At 33.6% G+C, this 14167-nt stretch overlaps 2 protein-coding genes and 1 pseudogene across 4 annotated transcripts in view; 1 reads left to right on the forward strand and 2 right to left on the reverse strand.

Annotated features, from left to right (window-relative positions):
* LOC147540212 (RNI-like superfamily protein) overlaps window positions 1–14167 on the forward strand; it is a 65418-nt gene that overhangs the window by 36321 nt on the left and 14930 nt on the right. The gene's annotated exons all lie outside the window — the stretch shown is intronic.
* LOC147540219 (putative vacuolar membrane protein YML018C) lies at window positions 1863–8418 on the reverse strand (annotated as a pseudogene). Its single transcript, XR_015226404.1, has 8 exons — window positions 7524–8418; window positions 5826–6207; window positions 4892–5087; window positions 4415–4482; window positions 4109–4210; window positions 3410–3526; window positions 2796–2931; window positions 1863–2216 (listed from the first exon to the last, which is right to left on the reverse strand). The product of XR_015226404.1 is annotated as a putative vacuolar membrane protein YML018C (transcript).
* On the reverse strand, window positions 10128–11758 carry LOC147540220 (uncharacterized). The gene is made up of 3 exons (XM_086640018.1): window positions 11056–11758; window positions 10796–11023; window positions 10128–10699 (listed from the first exon to the last, which is right to left on the reverse strand). The coding sequence occupies exons 1-3, from the start codon at window positions 11690–11692 to the stop codon at window positions 10245–10247; spliced, it is 1320 nt and encodes a 439-aa protein (XP_086496144.1). The 5' UTR covers window positions 11693–11758; the 3' UTR covers window positions 10128–10244.

Consider the following 14167-nt stretch of genomic DNA (forward strand, 5'->3'; position numbering starts at 1 on the left):
TTTTCTTATCGAAATTCACGGCAAGGAGATAACATAGAGAAGAACGAAAAACACGAACACTAATATTTAACGTGGTTTAGTCAGATATTCACAACTTACATTTACAGATAAATCAATATTGCTTTTTCTGTTTTGACATGGACTCCAAGATTCATTACATTCAATATGTTATAGATATAAACATAAATAGAATAATCTCGATAAATATCATCATTAAAGACATCTGAGGTCTGAGAGTCTATATAGAAACATTAAGATGATCTTACGTTATTATAACCTTTAACACAAGTCAATAATGATGCATTCCTGGGTCGAACTTGTGACTTCAAGATTTTCGGAGTGGGTTACAACCCACTCGCCAAGAAGTTGTTGGCACTACTGGGTTACTATATTAATCTTAGGATGAATTGTTACCTTAAAACTAGATGATATTTATCTCGTAATCGTATTTAAAATTACAATAGATATCTTAAATATGTAGATTGCAATCTTTTGGATCATTAAATATTTTGGACTCTTGTTAGTTGTCAGATCTTCGTTTTCTCAATCGGTCATGTTAATCACGTACCTCATATTTCTGAAAATTATGTGATTCGAACCCTAAATTCTCTAGAAAGAAATACACATGTTATCACTCAACGAAAGTGAGTTGCATGTTTCAGGTAGTCTTCGTTTGAAGTACATGTCAAATTTTGGGTGTCAGTAATCTTCCATCTTTAGTTTCACCTTCCCTTTTAAGTTCAAGCATGGTTTAAAGTTTAAACCCTCTTGGCACAATATATATAACTTTTTACAAAATAATATTTTTCTACATGAACAACTCAGCCAATAGAAATTCCTTATTCAGCTCTTGCTTGTGAGTTGTGAAGTATAGAATTTCATTTAAACACATACTAAAGTAAAGGGATTATCTCTTGAGGAATAGATTATGCTCAAATTGCTTAGAATTAAATGAAGGAATTCCTCCCAAATGAAGCAATGTGGTGTCTTGTTTAGTTGGAAGAGAATGTTTTCACCTGTCTCTTTCATTATTAACAAAACCACTTCAATGTTGCTTGTGCCTTCCAAAAAGTACTAGATAGTTTGCTATTCAAACATAAATGACTTCCCAAAAGTACATTTTAGTTCTTGATTTTTTTTTTTTATATTGTGAACTTTAAAGCTAAAGTTATAAATCTTAAATCATAATTAAAACAACACTAAACATCAAATAAAAATATTGGGTATAAGAAGGTCAACAAATTTATTCTAATAAAAAAACAATAGAGGAGAGAAAATCTTGAAAGCCAAAGAATTATGTTTTATGTGTCATCCAAATCATTTGATGATTCAATACAGGGTAAGTACATATTAAAACGGTTCCAACTTGGATCTGCCTGACAAGATCTTTCTAATAGTAAAACCAATACAAATAATTCAATAATTTTTTATGTGACTAAGTTAACAATCAATGACTTCTGAAAGTTTTCGCCTCAAGCACGACTTATAATTGTGTTTTCAATCCTCAGAAACTTCACAAAAAAGCAATAAGAAATATTGGAGTGCAAATAATAAACCCACAAGCCCGAAACAAGAATAAGCGCTCGATGACACAACTAGCTCGCTAGATGTATTAGCGGAATTACACACAAACACAATGGAGTCCGCCGATATACATGTGGAACCACGAGCCGGTGTGAACAAGGTGTAATAATAAGTGTTTCTTGATACTTGAGATTGATTCAAAATTTACTTAATCATAAACTAGGAATTAATTTAGGGTGACAGTGTTTCTTTTGTCCCTTCAATGTCACCCAGCTTGCAGAGTTCCTAGAAATCTCAGATGGCCCAAAAAAGTATTTTGTATTCTAATAAGTCAAGACTAACAAACAGGTTCTTTAATTAGCTCCCATCATAATCCACAAATTTCATAAGTCGAGAAAATAAAAGAAAAAAAAAAAACAAAGTCATTGTAGCATATTCAGCTATTAGCTACCAAAAAGAACAAACTCAAATTTTTATCAGTTTCTTATCTTTAAATATCAGAAATTAAAAATTATGGAAGAAAGACGAGTACCCACAGACGAGTACCAACAACGTCGTTTGTGAAGCGTGTCCAGGGGCTCGTCGGTGTTTATAGTCAAGAGCTACCATCAAGATGCAGAGAAATGTAAATGATTCTTTTTCGTCTTCAGTTCCGATAATTGATATTGGTTGTTTATCATCTTCATTGTCGTCTGCAGAAGAGAAAGAAGAAGAGATGAAGAAGCTAAAATCAGCTCTCAATTCGTGGGGTTTCTTTCAGGTATCTTGTTGTCAGTTTGAAACTTTCATTGACAACAATAAGATTCGAACTCTGCTCTCAGTGGTCGAGAGACATACTTAAACACCCAAATAAAGTGACACACATATTTAGAAACATACATACATATTATATACACAAGATTGGAACTCTGGTATCTGTAGTCTGTGAGACATATTTATTACCACCTAAATAAAGTGACACATGTGTATGTACATATATACAGAAACGTTCACTAATTTCCTGTATAGAGAACATTCAAGTGTGTAAAAATGTAGTACGAGGTATCGCCTTTTCAATTTAAAGGCAAAATAAACCATTCCAACCCACAAAAGAAACCTAGTATCTCAATTATTTGTTAGGAAAACATGAAGTTAGTGTAACTGTGTAAATTTAGATCTCCGTAAGTTTATTGCAGTAACGTACAGATAAAATAGTTTATTAATCAATTACGATGCTCCCAAGATGTGATAAGAGAGCGATAAATTGAATTACTATATAGGAGATATTGTACCTGAGCTGAGCCAAGCATATAGATGGTTGAATAATGTCTGCCATGAATGACCATGTCAGCCACCATGGCAAGTGGTATTGTTAGGGACATGCCTAAGGTAGCAACCAGTGGCGTTGTCCAGACGACGCAGAGAGCCCTTCAAAGAAAATGATAGTTGTTCAGATAAATGATATTTGAGAACTGGAACTGATTCTTTTTTTTTATATATATATATTTCACATTCTTGAAGTAGATAATTTTTGTCGGTTTTGCAGAATTGAAGTTTAAGTTTTGTAATGTTTCCAATAAACTTTTGAATATATTCAAAGCCCAATTTATGCCTCGAGGGTACCTGTTTAAGTGTTGTCAAATGAACGGATTCGTAGTTATCCTACATGAGTTTAGCAAAAAAGGGTGTGAATTTTTGTAGTTTTAAACATGGTCAGAAATATTCAACCAATTTTACCCATCTCATGTGGAGTAACTATGAATTTTTTATATACTTTTGCACTTAAAAAGAGAGCATTGAACTGCAACTTGGGTTGTGATATCCACAAAATTTCAGAGAACTATATGAAGCTTTATTTATGGTGTTGAATGCATAAAACATAAGAACAGGATTTTTCCTGACATACCAGAAGTAATCTGAGAGAACACTGCCAAAAAATCCATTCGCAATAACAACCTCGTCCATTTTAAGAGAGTGAGGAATTGTAAATTTGGGTTCAATCCCAAGGCAGTCAATGGCCATACTGTTGAGAGAGAGAACAAAAATAAATATACAATGGCGAAGAAATAAAGAAGAAATTCATTATATTTATGCCGTATAAGCTGTCATCTCTCAAAATATATCTTTTCATAGTACTGCTAAAATCACGTTGAAATCTTATTTCTTGAACTATAGAATTTTCCACTCATTTGACAAAACTAGCAAAACGATAAATGTAGAATCCAATATAAAGCAACTTTCCATAGAGCCCCTACAAATTATTATGTTGTCAAATTTATTTCCTTTTTCATTTAGAACAGAATGTGTCATGTGATGCAAGACAAAAAGGGATGAAAAGTAATACAAATAATGGCTTGCTAGTTCTACCCCAAAATCAGTAAAATGTTCTTGAATGTATACGACATTTATGTTCAATTTGGGACAAGAAACAAGATAACTAAGAGAAACAAAAAAAGAACATCTTGTTCACTCGTTTAGATTTCAATGTCAAAAGAATTTTGAACTGATAAGTTGAATGATTAGTCCTAGAATTAAGGTTAGACCATGATGAATATGAACTATTTTAAGTAATGAAGTAGAAAGTTAGCCATCGGACAAGACTTACCAAGCCACCATAGGGCAACAAGCGTGAAAAGTCCAACGTAACCGAATAACTTTTGCACGTCAACCCTTTCTCCTTCTTCTCCGCCAAACTTCTTTAAAAGAACTGCATCATGATTGTTTTACGATGAATATCATCAACCTTATGGAACCAGAAAGTAATTGACATGATGATTGTCCACTAAATTAACATAATCTTGAGAAAGTATAATAGCAACATCAATAGTAACAAACTAAATGAATAGTACTCTAATAAATAATAAATAATAAAAATTAAAAAAATGAATCAAGAAAGTATAGGAATCCCAACCAGTGAATAGTCCATATGTCACAGCAGAGAGACGACCAAAAAGGTCTCCCATAAGAGAACGCTTTCCGCTGCATGCAAAAATAGTATCCGAAAGTCATTTATGATCAAGTGTAACCCGATAGGGAAACAATAGATATAGAATGATTAATGAAGAAATTTGAAGTTGTCAATCTGCTAGAGGTTTTTAAATTTTGCTCCACAACTATATTCAAAAATCAAGAATGTTTTAGCTCATTACCTGATTTATTAATTTAAAAAAACCTATTTCGCTAGTTATAATCGACTTTAGAGCCCATAATTCATCTGATTCACTTAAAAAAAACACTTACTAATTACAAACTTAAATTTGACTAGTTCTATAAAATGAAGGTTGATCTAACATATGTCTTGTTGACAGATCTTATGCAGTGCAATGAATAACCTATTAAATATTAATTATTAGGTAATCTCTGCAATGATTAAGGAACAGAAACTCACGAGGATGCGCTTAATTGTGACTCATCTGTTGCCCAACTCTTCCCCAGAGTTGTCATCGCCACACCAGCCATACTAACGAAAACAGCAACTACTTTTGCCATGTTTAGAGAGTCTTGTCCAAGCATTGCACCAATTGAAAGAGTAAAAAGTCCTGAAGTCGACGACAATACAGTTGTGCTTGCAACACTTGTGTGTGCTAGTGCAGCATTAGATAAATATTGTGTACAAGCAAAAATTATTGGTGAGTAGCTAACTCCAGTTGCTTCAGATGTCAATTCGTTATATTTGACTGTATAAAAGAGGGAAAGCCGAAATGCGAGCAGTTCCTAAATGTGTCATTGATATAACATGGACACTAGGGTGTCAGTGACTCAGTGTCTGACACCAGTACAAGGTGTCAGACAACGTGGATAAAGGCCATAACCAGATGCACGCATATTCCATTGTCGTAGTCATTAGGTGTCCCGTTTTTACTTGTGACTCCAGTAAGCTAGATTGGTAGTTTAGGATCCGACACGATTGTCCAAAAATTAACACAAGATGAACATGTATATTTAACACTATACTTGATGAAGACACCAGGGTATTAGACAAAGGTACCTGAGTACTGTCCACAAGTATCTGAATACCTGATACGGCAAAATTCTCTTAAAGAAGGCGTGTCTATTTTATATAGAATACTACAGAACATAATTCAGAACTTTCTCAAAGTAAACATAAGTTCGTTCTAAAATTAACTTTTCTTGCAGAAATCATCAAGGGTAAAAGGATGACCCTATGTGTCAAGTGAGTATTGTAACTTATAGACATTGAAACACACGATGTACGAGCTATAAAATACACAGACTCATAGTTATCAAGCTCTTAATCAGTTCAACAGCTTAATTGCGAGTTGTAAAGAACAATTAAGATTGCAACTACTGTAGCAGCTCACCTCTGTTGCGAACCAAGATAGGAGCAATATAAAAGCCACACATTGCAATTTCTCTTGTGGTAAGCTCTTTGTCTTTTTTCAGCATGTCTACATCCTCCTTTTGTGCAGAAACAAATGGATGTTCCTCTTCATGAACAGAAAGGTTTAAGTCACTGTCTTTTCTAGTAAATGAACTCGGAAGTTCTATTTCCGAGGATTTATTCGTCCTGTTAAATTTTAAATCAGAATCAAAAGTTCCTCCATCTTTGCCACTTTTGGACGAGTGTCTTTTCAACAATCGATATACCCAATCCTTAATGTATGATATTGGAAGGTATACCACCATAAGAGAGGCTCCTAGACATGTAACTGCAAATGGTTGTTTATAATCAGCATAGATCCCCTGTTTACATTCGCTTACTAAGATAAAGGTGATAAAAAAGAAAACTGTTAACATATAAGAATACTTTCATTATGTACTTCTATCCACGAACTAACTGAAGAAGCCTAACTATAATTGTGTGCTTTTGTAATAGTCTAATAGAGTAGGTATTTTACCTAGTTATCTCATGGGCTCATTTATGTTTCAAAATTCTCTTAATCAAGTCGTGTTGTGACCATTCCATCTGAAACGCGTCTTTTTCAGCCAGGCCATTTTAAAAGCTTCCTTGCGAGCAGTCAATCCCCAACTGATTGCTGATGCTTTCAACTATGCATAATTGATGGTCCTTTATTGGTTATTAATAATTTTTAGTGTAGTTCGCATGATTTATGTGGAGTCGAAGACTCTTCATATCTTAGAAAGACCATTACTCCAGAAGTAGTTATGAAAGAGTGCGACGAGAAGTTCAGCTCAACTAAGAGTTAAGACGTTTACCGGTTTGACAGAAACTTATCAGAGGTCTATTAAGGTTCAGGTTGAGACATGTCAATGTCCGCAACAAATGATCAAGATGCTATAACTTAGTTTCAATCTCTTCAGTGACTTCCCTAGTTTGCTTGGATACTTAGTTAATACTTATTTTCTTTGTACAATTCCTCATTTCTTCCTTTTGACGGAAAAAACAATATGGAAACAGAGCGTTTCCCTCATAAACGAATTCAACAAAAACGCTCCAAGGCAAAACACTAAATCGATCCTTTCTTTACAGAAAAACTATACGTTTTGCTAGTTCCCCATAGAACCAACCTCCAATTTCTCCCTTATAGCATAAAATTAAACAATTCAACTGCTTGATGAAACCCAAATCTAAACTTCAGAGCAATGAATATAAGTGATTATTACATACACCAAAACATGACATTTTCTTGAAACCTAGAAAGGAAGTAAATTTGCTAGAAACCTAGAAAGGAAGTAAATTTTGCAATCCCATGTCATTTTCTTGAAAATGTTTCTGGTTTAGCGAAGTACTACTAAAATGTATTGAATTTTAGATCTTGTAATTTCCATGATGCATAAATTTGAAGATACAGAATTGGGTGAAATTTTCAGTAACATTAGAGGTTATTGGTTTAGCATTTTGTTTGTGGGTTCAATTATTCATAAATCTCAGGAAAAAAGTAAATCTACTGAAAATTAAGACATTCTAATATCATGATCTCATTTGTGACATTCTCCTAAACAATACAATAGTTTCAATTATCAAAAGAAAAAGATAACAGAAAATGAATGAAGAATAAGAAGAAAACCCTAAATATGGAGGTTAATTTTGAACTAACCTGAGTTACTTCTGCAGATACAACCCATATAATGACGACAGTACCAATAAGAGATAATCCTGCTTGATATCTCCAACCCATTACAAAATTGAGAGAGAAAGAGAGATCTTTGATTCTTTTCCTTCAGATCTTCATTCAAGTTTTTCTCGATTAACTTCTCAATTTCTTATCATAATGAAATATTTTAATTACTGAATATGAAAAGATCTTGGGGATTGATCCTAATTTCTTCTAGAGAGAGAAAGTTTGAGAGAGAGAGGGTAAAGGGTTGAAGCTAAGCAACGTACGTATGCAGATTGGTTGCCGACTATTTTACCCGCCGATACGTACACGGTAACGTCTGATGAAAACCTCTCTCTTTCTCTTTCTAAAAGAAGGTAGCCAATATATGGACAATCAAAAATTATATATTGGACAACTGAAAAAAATTGAAATCTTGTATGGATAACAATTTTTAGCGGGACATAATCTAATATATTTCTCTCATGCCCTCTGGAATCTAAAGTTTTTTGTTTTAAGTCTGTTTTCTTCTTCCGTGAGAAGCACCTTCTTCTTCTTCTTCAATGGCCAAAACCAAACGGCATGGCGGGAGAAGAACTAGTAAGAACATGGGTGGAAGATCAGTGGGTGCTTTGTAATCAAGATGCTATGGGATAGGAAAGATTTAGGGTTTTTATTGTTTTCCTTGGCTTAAAAACTTCAAATTCTCCTTATTTAAACATCTCCAAGTCTAAAAGGTTTTCTTCCCTTTGGTTCTTCCCTCTCTCCAACCTGCAACTTTCTCCCTCTACTTTATGTGCAATGGCATCCACAACTACCCCTCTTCTTTATGTGCAATGGCATCCACAACTACTTACATGAGAATTGGTTCTTCCCTCTCTCCAACCTGCAACTTTCTCCCTCTACTTTATGTGCAATGGCATCCACAACTACTTACATGAGAAATGGCATAACCCCAAAACACCAGCGTAAAAAGAATAAAACCCTTTGGTGGCCAATATGCGGACAACCGTTTTTCTTATATGGACAACTATTTTCGGGCCCGATGCGAGTCAACTATACTTGACTTAGTTGACTTTGATTTAATAAGGGGACAACTCCATAAAGTCTTAAATACTAATAATTAGTAACTTGTGGACTACTAACAAAAATAATAATTAAAGATTGAAAACTAAACTGTCTTCTTCTTCATCTTCATCCTTCTTCTTAGTCTTATTCTTCTTTCTTCACTTCTACTAAAAGTAAACTGCGGTTTCTACCATTTTTTTTATCAAACCCTAGATGGATGAAGAAGACAAAATCTCTTCTTAGTCTTATTCTTCTTTCTTCACTTCTACTAAAAGTAAATTGTAGTTTCTACCATTTTTTATCAAACCCTAGATGGATGAAGAAGACAAAATCCCTCAATCTGCACCTGAAGAAGTTTCCGGACGTTTCTATAATAGGCATTAATGAAATTGATGAGGTAAAACAGAACATAACTTGCGACGAAAATCTGGCAAAGTCGGACAATTTTCCAGATTTTCGTAGCAACTTAGCTTCTGTTATGCCATATTTTCGCAGATTTTGTGCGAAAATATGGCATAACAGAAGCTAAGTTGCGACGAAAATCTGGCATAATCAGAAGTTTTCTGATTATGTCAGATTTTCGTCGCAAGTAATGTTCTGTTATGCCATATATTTGCACAACCCCAATTACCAGATTCATCTTCCTCTTCACCATCGTTTTCAGAGTCGAAACCAACAGATCCATCTTCGTCTTCCACATCTTCTCCGATTTTCTCTCCCATCAGTATCATCTTCTTCTTCATGGTTGGTTTTAGAGTTTTAGGGTCCTAACCTTTATCTTTGGGATGATTCTACAACAACTCCCTTGCCTTTGTTTGATGCCATAACCACCAATATTGCTTCTCCAAGGAATTTCTCTCTCTAGAAATTTGGGTGATGATGAAGAACAAGTAATAGAAGAGATGAAGACTAACTAACCTAGGGTTTATGGAGAAAGAGGGAGGTCATCAAATAGTACATCTGATTCTAAGAGGACTTGGGTGAAAATAATAGAGAGTTGTCCCCTTAGAAACTGATGTCCATATAAAAATTTAACTTTTTTGCGTTGTCCACATAAGATAGTTGTCCATATAAGAAAAACGGTTGTCCGCGTATTGGCCACCAACCCTTTAATCTTTCCTACTCATGTCTTCTTTTTCACTTAGGGTCTGTTTGATTGGTGTGAAAATCATTTTTTTTCCGATGGGAAAGAAAACAAGGCTTTTCTGATGGGAAAGAAAAGCAAGCTTTTCTTACAGAAAATCGTTTTTTTGGTGTTTGGTACACCATGAGAAAATGTAATGGAAACATCTAAAAGCACCCGAAGATATTACTGTGAGCACCCATTTCTAACACTTAATTGAGGTGCCAATTGCAATAAAGTCAGGTGCCTTTAGAAGCTCCCAATACCAGATTGATCATCTTAGATTTTCTCTCACTAAAATTTATCTTCCCACGACTAAGAACATCAAAAATCACGATCTCAAATTCGATTCAAATTCTAAATAACTATGAAGTCAATTCGTTTCAAACACAATTCATTTCAATCCCTGACTCAAGAAATTTCCAATACCATTTGAAGACAACACAAATGTAATGTTAATACTCATGTCATTTGCATCAACATTTTTTTAAGGAAATAAAAATAAGCAACACAAATGTAGTAGAGAACATCTATGTGTGACGTCGCCGACGGTACTCCTCCCACATATTTGATGCTAATTGATCTCTTTTTGAAGACCACTCTAGTGTTGGTACAAGTATGGCACTTTGTTCTTCAGGTAAAAGTTCAAATTCAGTATTTTCAAGTGGATCAGGATCTTCGTCACACATATCCAACGGATCAACATTCATTATGTGGTTGTGAATGATGCAGCAAGCTATTACCATATAAACTTGTGTTTTGAAGTCGTAAAATGTAAATGTTCGTAGGCAAGCAAATCTTTTTTTTAGTAACCCAAAACACCTTTCTATCACATTTCTTAATGAAGAATGTCGATAATTGAATAACTCTTTAGCATTGGCAGGAAGCCGACCATGATGCTCGTTGAGATGATAACGGACTCCACGATAGGGAGTCATAAAACCAGGAGCATTTGGGAAGCCTGCATCACCTAAGTAGTATTTTCCTATGAATAAGTAATAAGTTAGTGTTGTAGTTGAAACAATTTAATCAATGTCACGCAACAAATATGTAGACACGGATTTTAATTTTTAAAGCTAACCAGTCGGGACGGTCAATGGGTCAATTGGACTTCTTAATGCGGACTTCAATACCCTACCATCATGAGCTGATCCTTCCCATCCAGCTAAAACATACATAATCCTCATATTGAAAGAACATGCTACAAGCACATTTTGTCGTATATCACCTTTACGATTACGAAACCTCGGTTGATCACTAGTTGGCACAGTTGCATGTATATATGTACCATCAATAGCCCCCACAGCATCTTACAAATAAATTAGGCAACATATAGGAAACTAAACGAGGAATAATTCTTTACGTGAAACAAAATTATAAAATAGTCATCATCCATGATTACCTTAAAGTAGTGATGCCAAGTTTTGGGGTGTGTACTCTCATTAGGAGATGATCTGCTATCAGGGGGTTTCAATAAATCTTTCTGCATCTTCAATACTGCTCTCAGAACAACATTAAAGTAGCGGCTTACTGTCTCTCCTGAACGAATAAAATTTAAGTTTGCATTTCGATTCTTGACGTCATGGCCGATAATGAAGAGGAAGATTGCAACTTGTTCTTCAACAGTTACGAACTTTCCGTCACACAAGCCCTTCAATCTTAGATTATTACAAAATATGCGGAATGAAGTCCTATTCATCCGAAGGTTTTCATGACAAACTCGATCACTCTCTTTATATAACCGACTCAAAAATTGCTCTCGAAGTTTATTCAAATTTGTCGGATCCCTCATAATTTGTGGGTGTTTGAATTCCATTACCATTCCAATCGTACAAGCAGCCATACATACGATATAAAGAATTTCTTCTTCTTCTTCGCCATCCACAATGCTAACTACACCATCTATTGTAATGTTTTCTTCATTCATGTTTATGAACCTTGTAATTGGTGGAAAGACAACTAAGAACTCCCCAAACATGAAACCATATGTTGATTATGAAAAGGTCAAACCCAACAAACAAATTCATGATTTACAATTGAAAGTTCTAGTCATATCTTAATAAATAAAAGTCAAATAAAAGCACATTCAAGATTTAGAATAAGTAATCAACAAACAATTGTAATATAATTGGTGAAATATATGTGGTGTTGGGCTATATTCTAGTGATCGACCCCTCTCTATACTACACAACTCTTGACTATCTCACACACACACTACATCAATCATATAGATAGGAATTGGAACAAAGAAGAAGGGAATTACTTGCTTGTTATCTATGAATATAGAAAACACAAACCTCTTTTTGTTGATCCAACTATTAGATGCAAAACACTAACACTGATTCCACAAGCACATAACGTCATTGATAGTAGCATAATAGACTAGGACATTAAAGAAGAAGGGAATTACTTGCTTGTTATCTTCACACTTTAATCATTATTAACCATACTCATTCCGTTTTTCATCAATTTTGACTCTTTAATTGTTATTAAATCTCAAAATCAAGATGTTTCCAAATATTTAGAAGAAGATGAAGTTAGGGTTTCTATTTTAATCCATTATATTTGTTTATAGTCCTCGCATTAATTATTGTTTTAACAATTACAGCTTTGTAGTGTTGTCCCCCTATTAAATATAAGTCAACTAAGTCAAATATAGTTGACTTACACCGGACCTAAAAATAGTTGTCCACGTAAAATATTTGGTTGTCCATGTATTGGCCACCTAAAAGAAACTCCCTCTCTCTGTATCTCTCTTCCCTGATTTAATAATTATTTGCTGTTATTGGATAATAAAACGTTGTTAACCAATGTGACCTGTCTGGTGTTGCCAGTACACCTAACCCTAGGTCCCAATTCTAAAAGGACTGATTTGCATATATGGGTTGAATAATAAAAATGTGATCAAAGAAACGTTTAAATTAATCAAGGTTGTGTTTGATATCAGGGAAATAATTTCACAGAAATGAAAGAGTTCCATGAAAAGTTTTCCACGAAATTTATCCCGTGAAATAAGAGTTCTTTCGTTTTGTAGTCATCTATTATTCCGTAGAATTACGAACTCTATTATTTGGTTGACAACTAACTTCTACGAATATAATATTCAATGAAGAGTTTTTATTTATTCTTTATGTAGTCAGAATAACATTTTTACCGTTATGTTGCCAAAATTACATTTTCATCCTTATGTTGTCCAAATTACATTTTTACCCTTATGTTGTCAAAATTGTACTTTTATTCTTTTGTTATAAAATGTCAAGTTGTTGATCAAACAAGACAAAAAATGTAAATTTGACAACGTATAGATAAAAAAAGAAATTGTACTAATATAAAAGGGTAAATTTGTCATTTTAATATTAAAGTGTAGACATACCACTAGTAAGAATGTCATTCAGACCACATAAGGATAAAAATGTCATTTTGGTATTATATGAGGGTAAAAATGTCATTTTGACACATTAGGGTAAAATTGTCATTTTGACAACATAAGCATAAAATGTCAATTTGATATTATAAAAGGGTAAAAATTTAATTTTGGCTACATAAAGACAAAATGTCATTTTAACAACTTGTAAACATGTCATTAGTAAGACAAGGACAAAAATGTAATTTGTCTAATATATACGTAAAAGTTTTTTTTGTTAACTTTTATGGGCAAAAATGTCATTTTGAACATGTATGGAGATAAATATTAGGTTTCATGTCAACAAATATTTTAAAATATTTTTATTTTGATTTTTGACTTTCCACGGAAACAAATTCCTAGGAGGAGCAAAGAATTAAAAATGAACTATTTCATGGAAATAGATTCTCTAAAGAATTAAAGTCGTGGAATTACACTTCGTATCAAACAGTGAAAATACTTATTTCTATGAAAATTCTTCTATTTCCATGGATATAGGAGATGTCAACCACACAAAATGTGATACTGCACCAAAAACCTTAATTTAAAACTCGTTATTGGGCCAAGAGTTGATAGCATAGTGAGTAAGTATCCCAAAATCATGAAGGTCTAAATTTTTTTTTTTGTTAAGGATGAAGGTCTAAAATTCAATCATTTGATGTGTCAAAACTATTAATGAAATGTAATCATGTTATTTCAAAAAAAAAAATATTGATTTGATGAAAATAACATAATTTAATGGGGTACATTGTAGACATTCCCAATTTGACCACTCTTTATCGATTAGAAGATTGGTCTTCTTTACCTTCATTGAACCCTAATTCAAATAAGTTTAATTTGTTGATTTTCTTCTTGTCTCGCAGGAGAAACTTCATTATATTCATTACGTCGTGTGTTACTGGTACATTGAAAGGACGAAATTAATTTATACATCATTCAGTCGATCTTACCAACCCAAAAAGCCACAAAATAAACAAGAAATGAAATTAATCCGGAGAGGTCGTGTAAAATGTTTGCACGACGCACCTACAATCACGTGTAAAAAGGTAC

Source organism: Eschscholzia californica, unplaced genomic scaffold (genome assembly GCF_041429995.1).
Source record: "Eschscholzia californica isolate CP2 unplaced genomic scaffold, dmEscCali1.0.p SCAF_5, whole genome shotgun sequence".
Taxonomy (NCBI): Eukaryota; Viridiplantae; Streptophyta; class Magnoliopsida; order Ranunculales; family Papaveraceae; genus Eschscholzia; species Eschscholzia californica.

Excerpts from the sequence above, each read along its gene's own strand:
- LOC147540220 (XM_086640018.1), bottom strand. The coding sequence starts at position 11,692 with ATGTTTGGGGAGTTCTTAGTTGTCTTTCCACCAATTACAAGGTTCATA. Across the intron at positions 11,024-11,055 it reads AAAGAATTATTCCTCGTTTA|ATGCTGTGGGGGCTATTGAT; the intron begins GTTTCCTATATG and ends TTTATTTGTAAG. Across the intron at positions 10,700-10,795 it reads CCCATTGACCGTCCCGACTG|GAAAATACTACTTAGGTGAT; the intron begins GTTAGCTTTAAA and ends ACTTATTCATAG.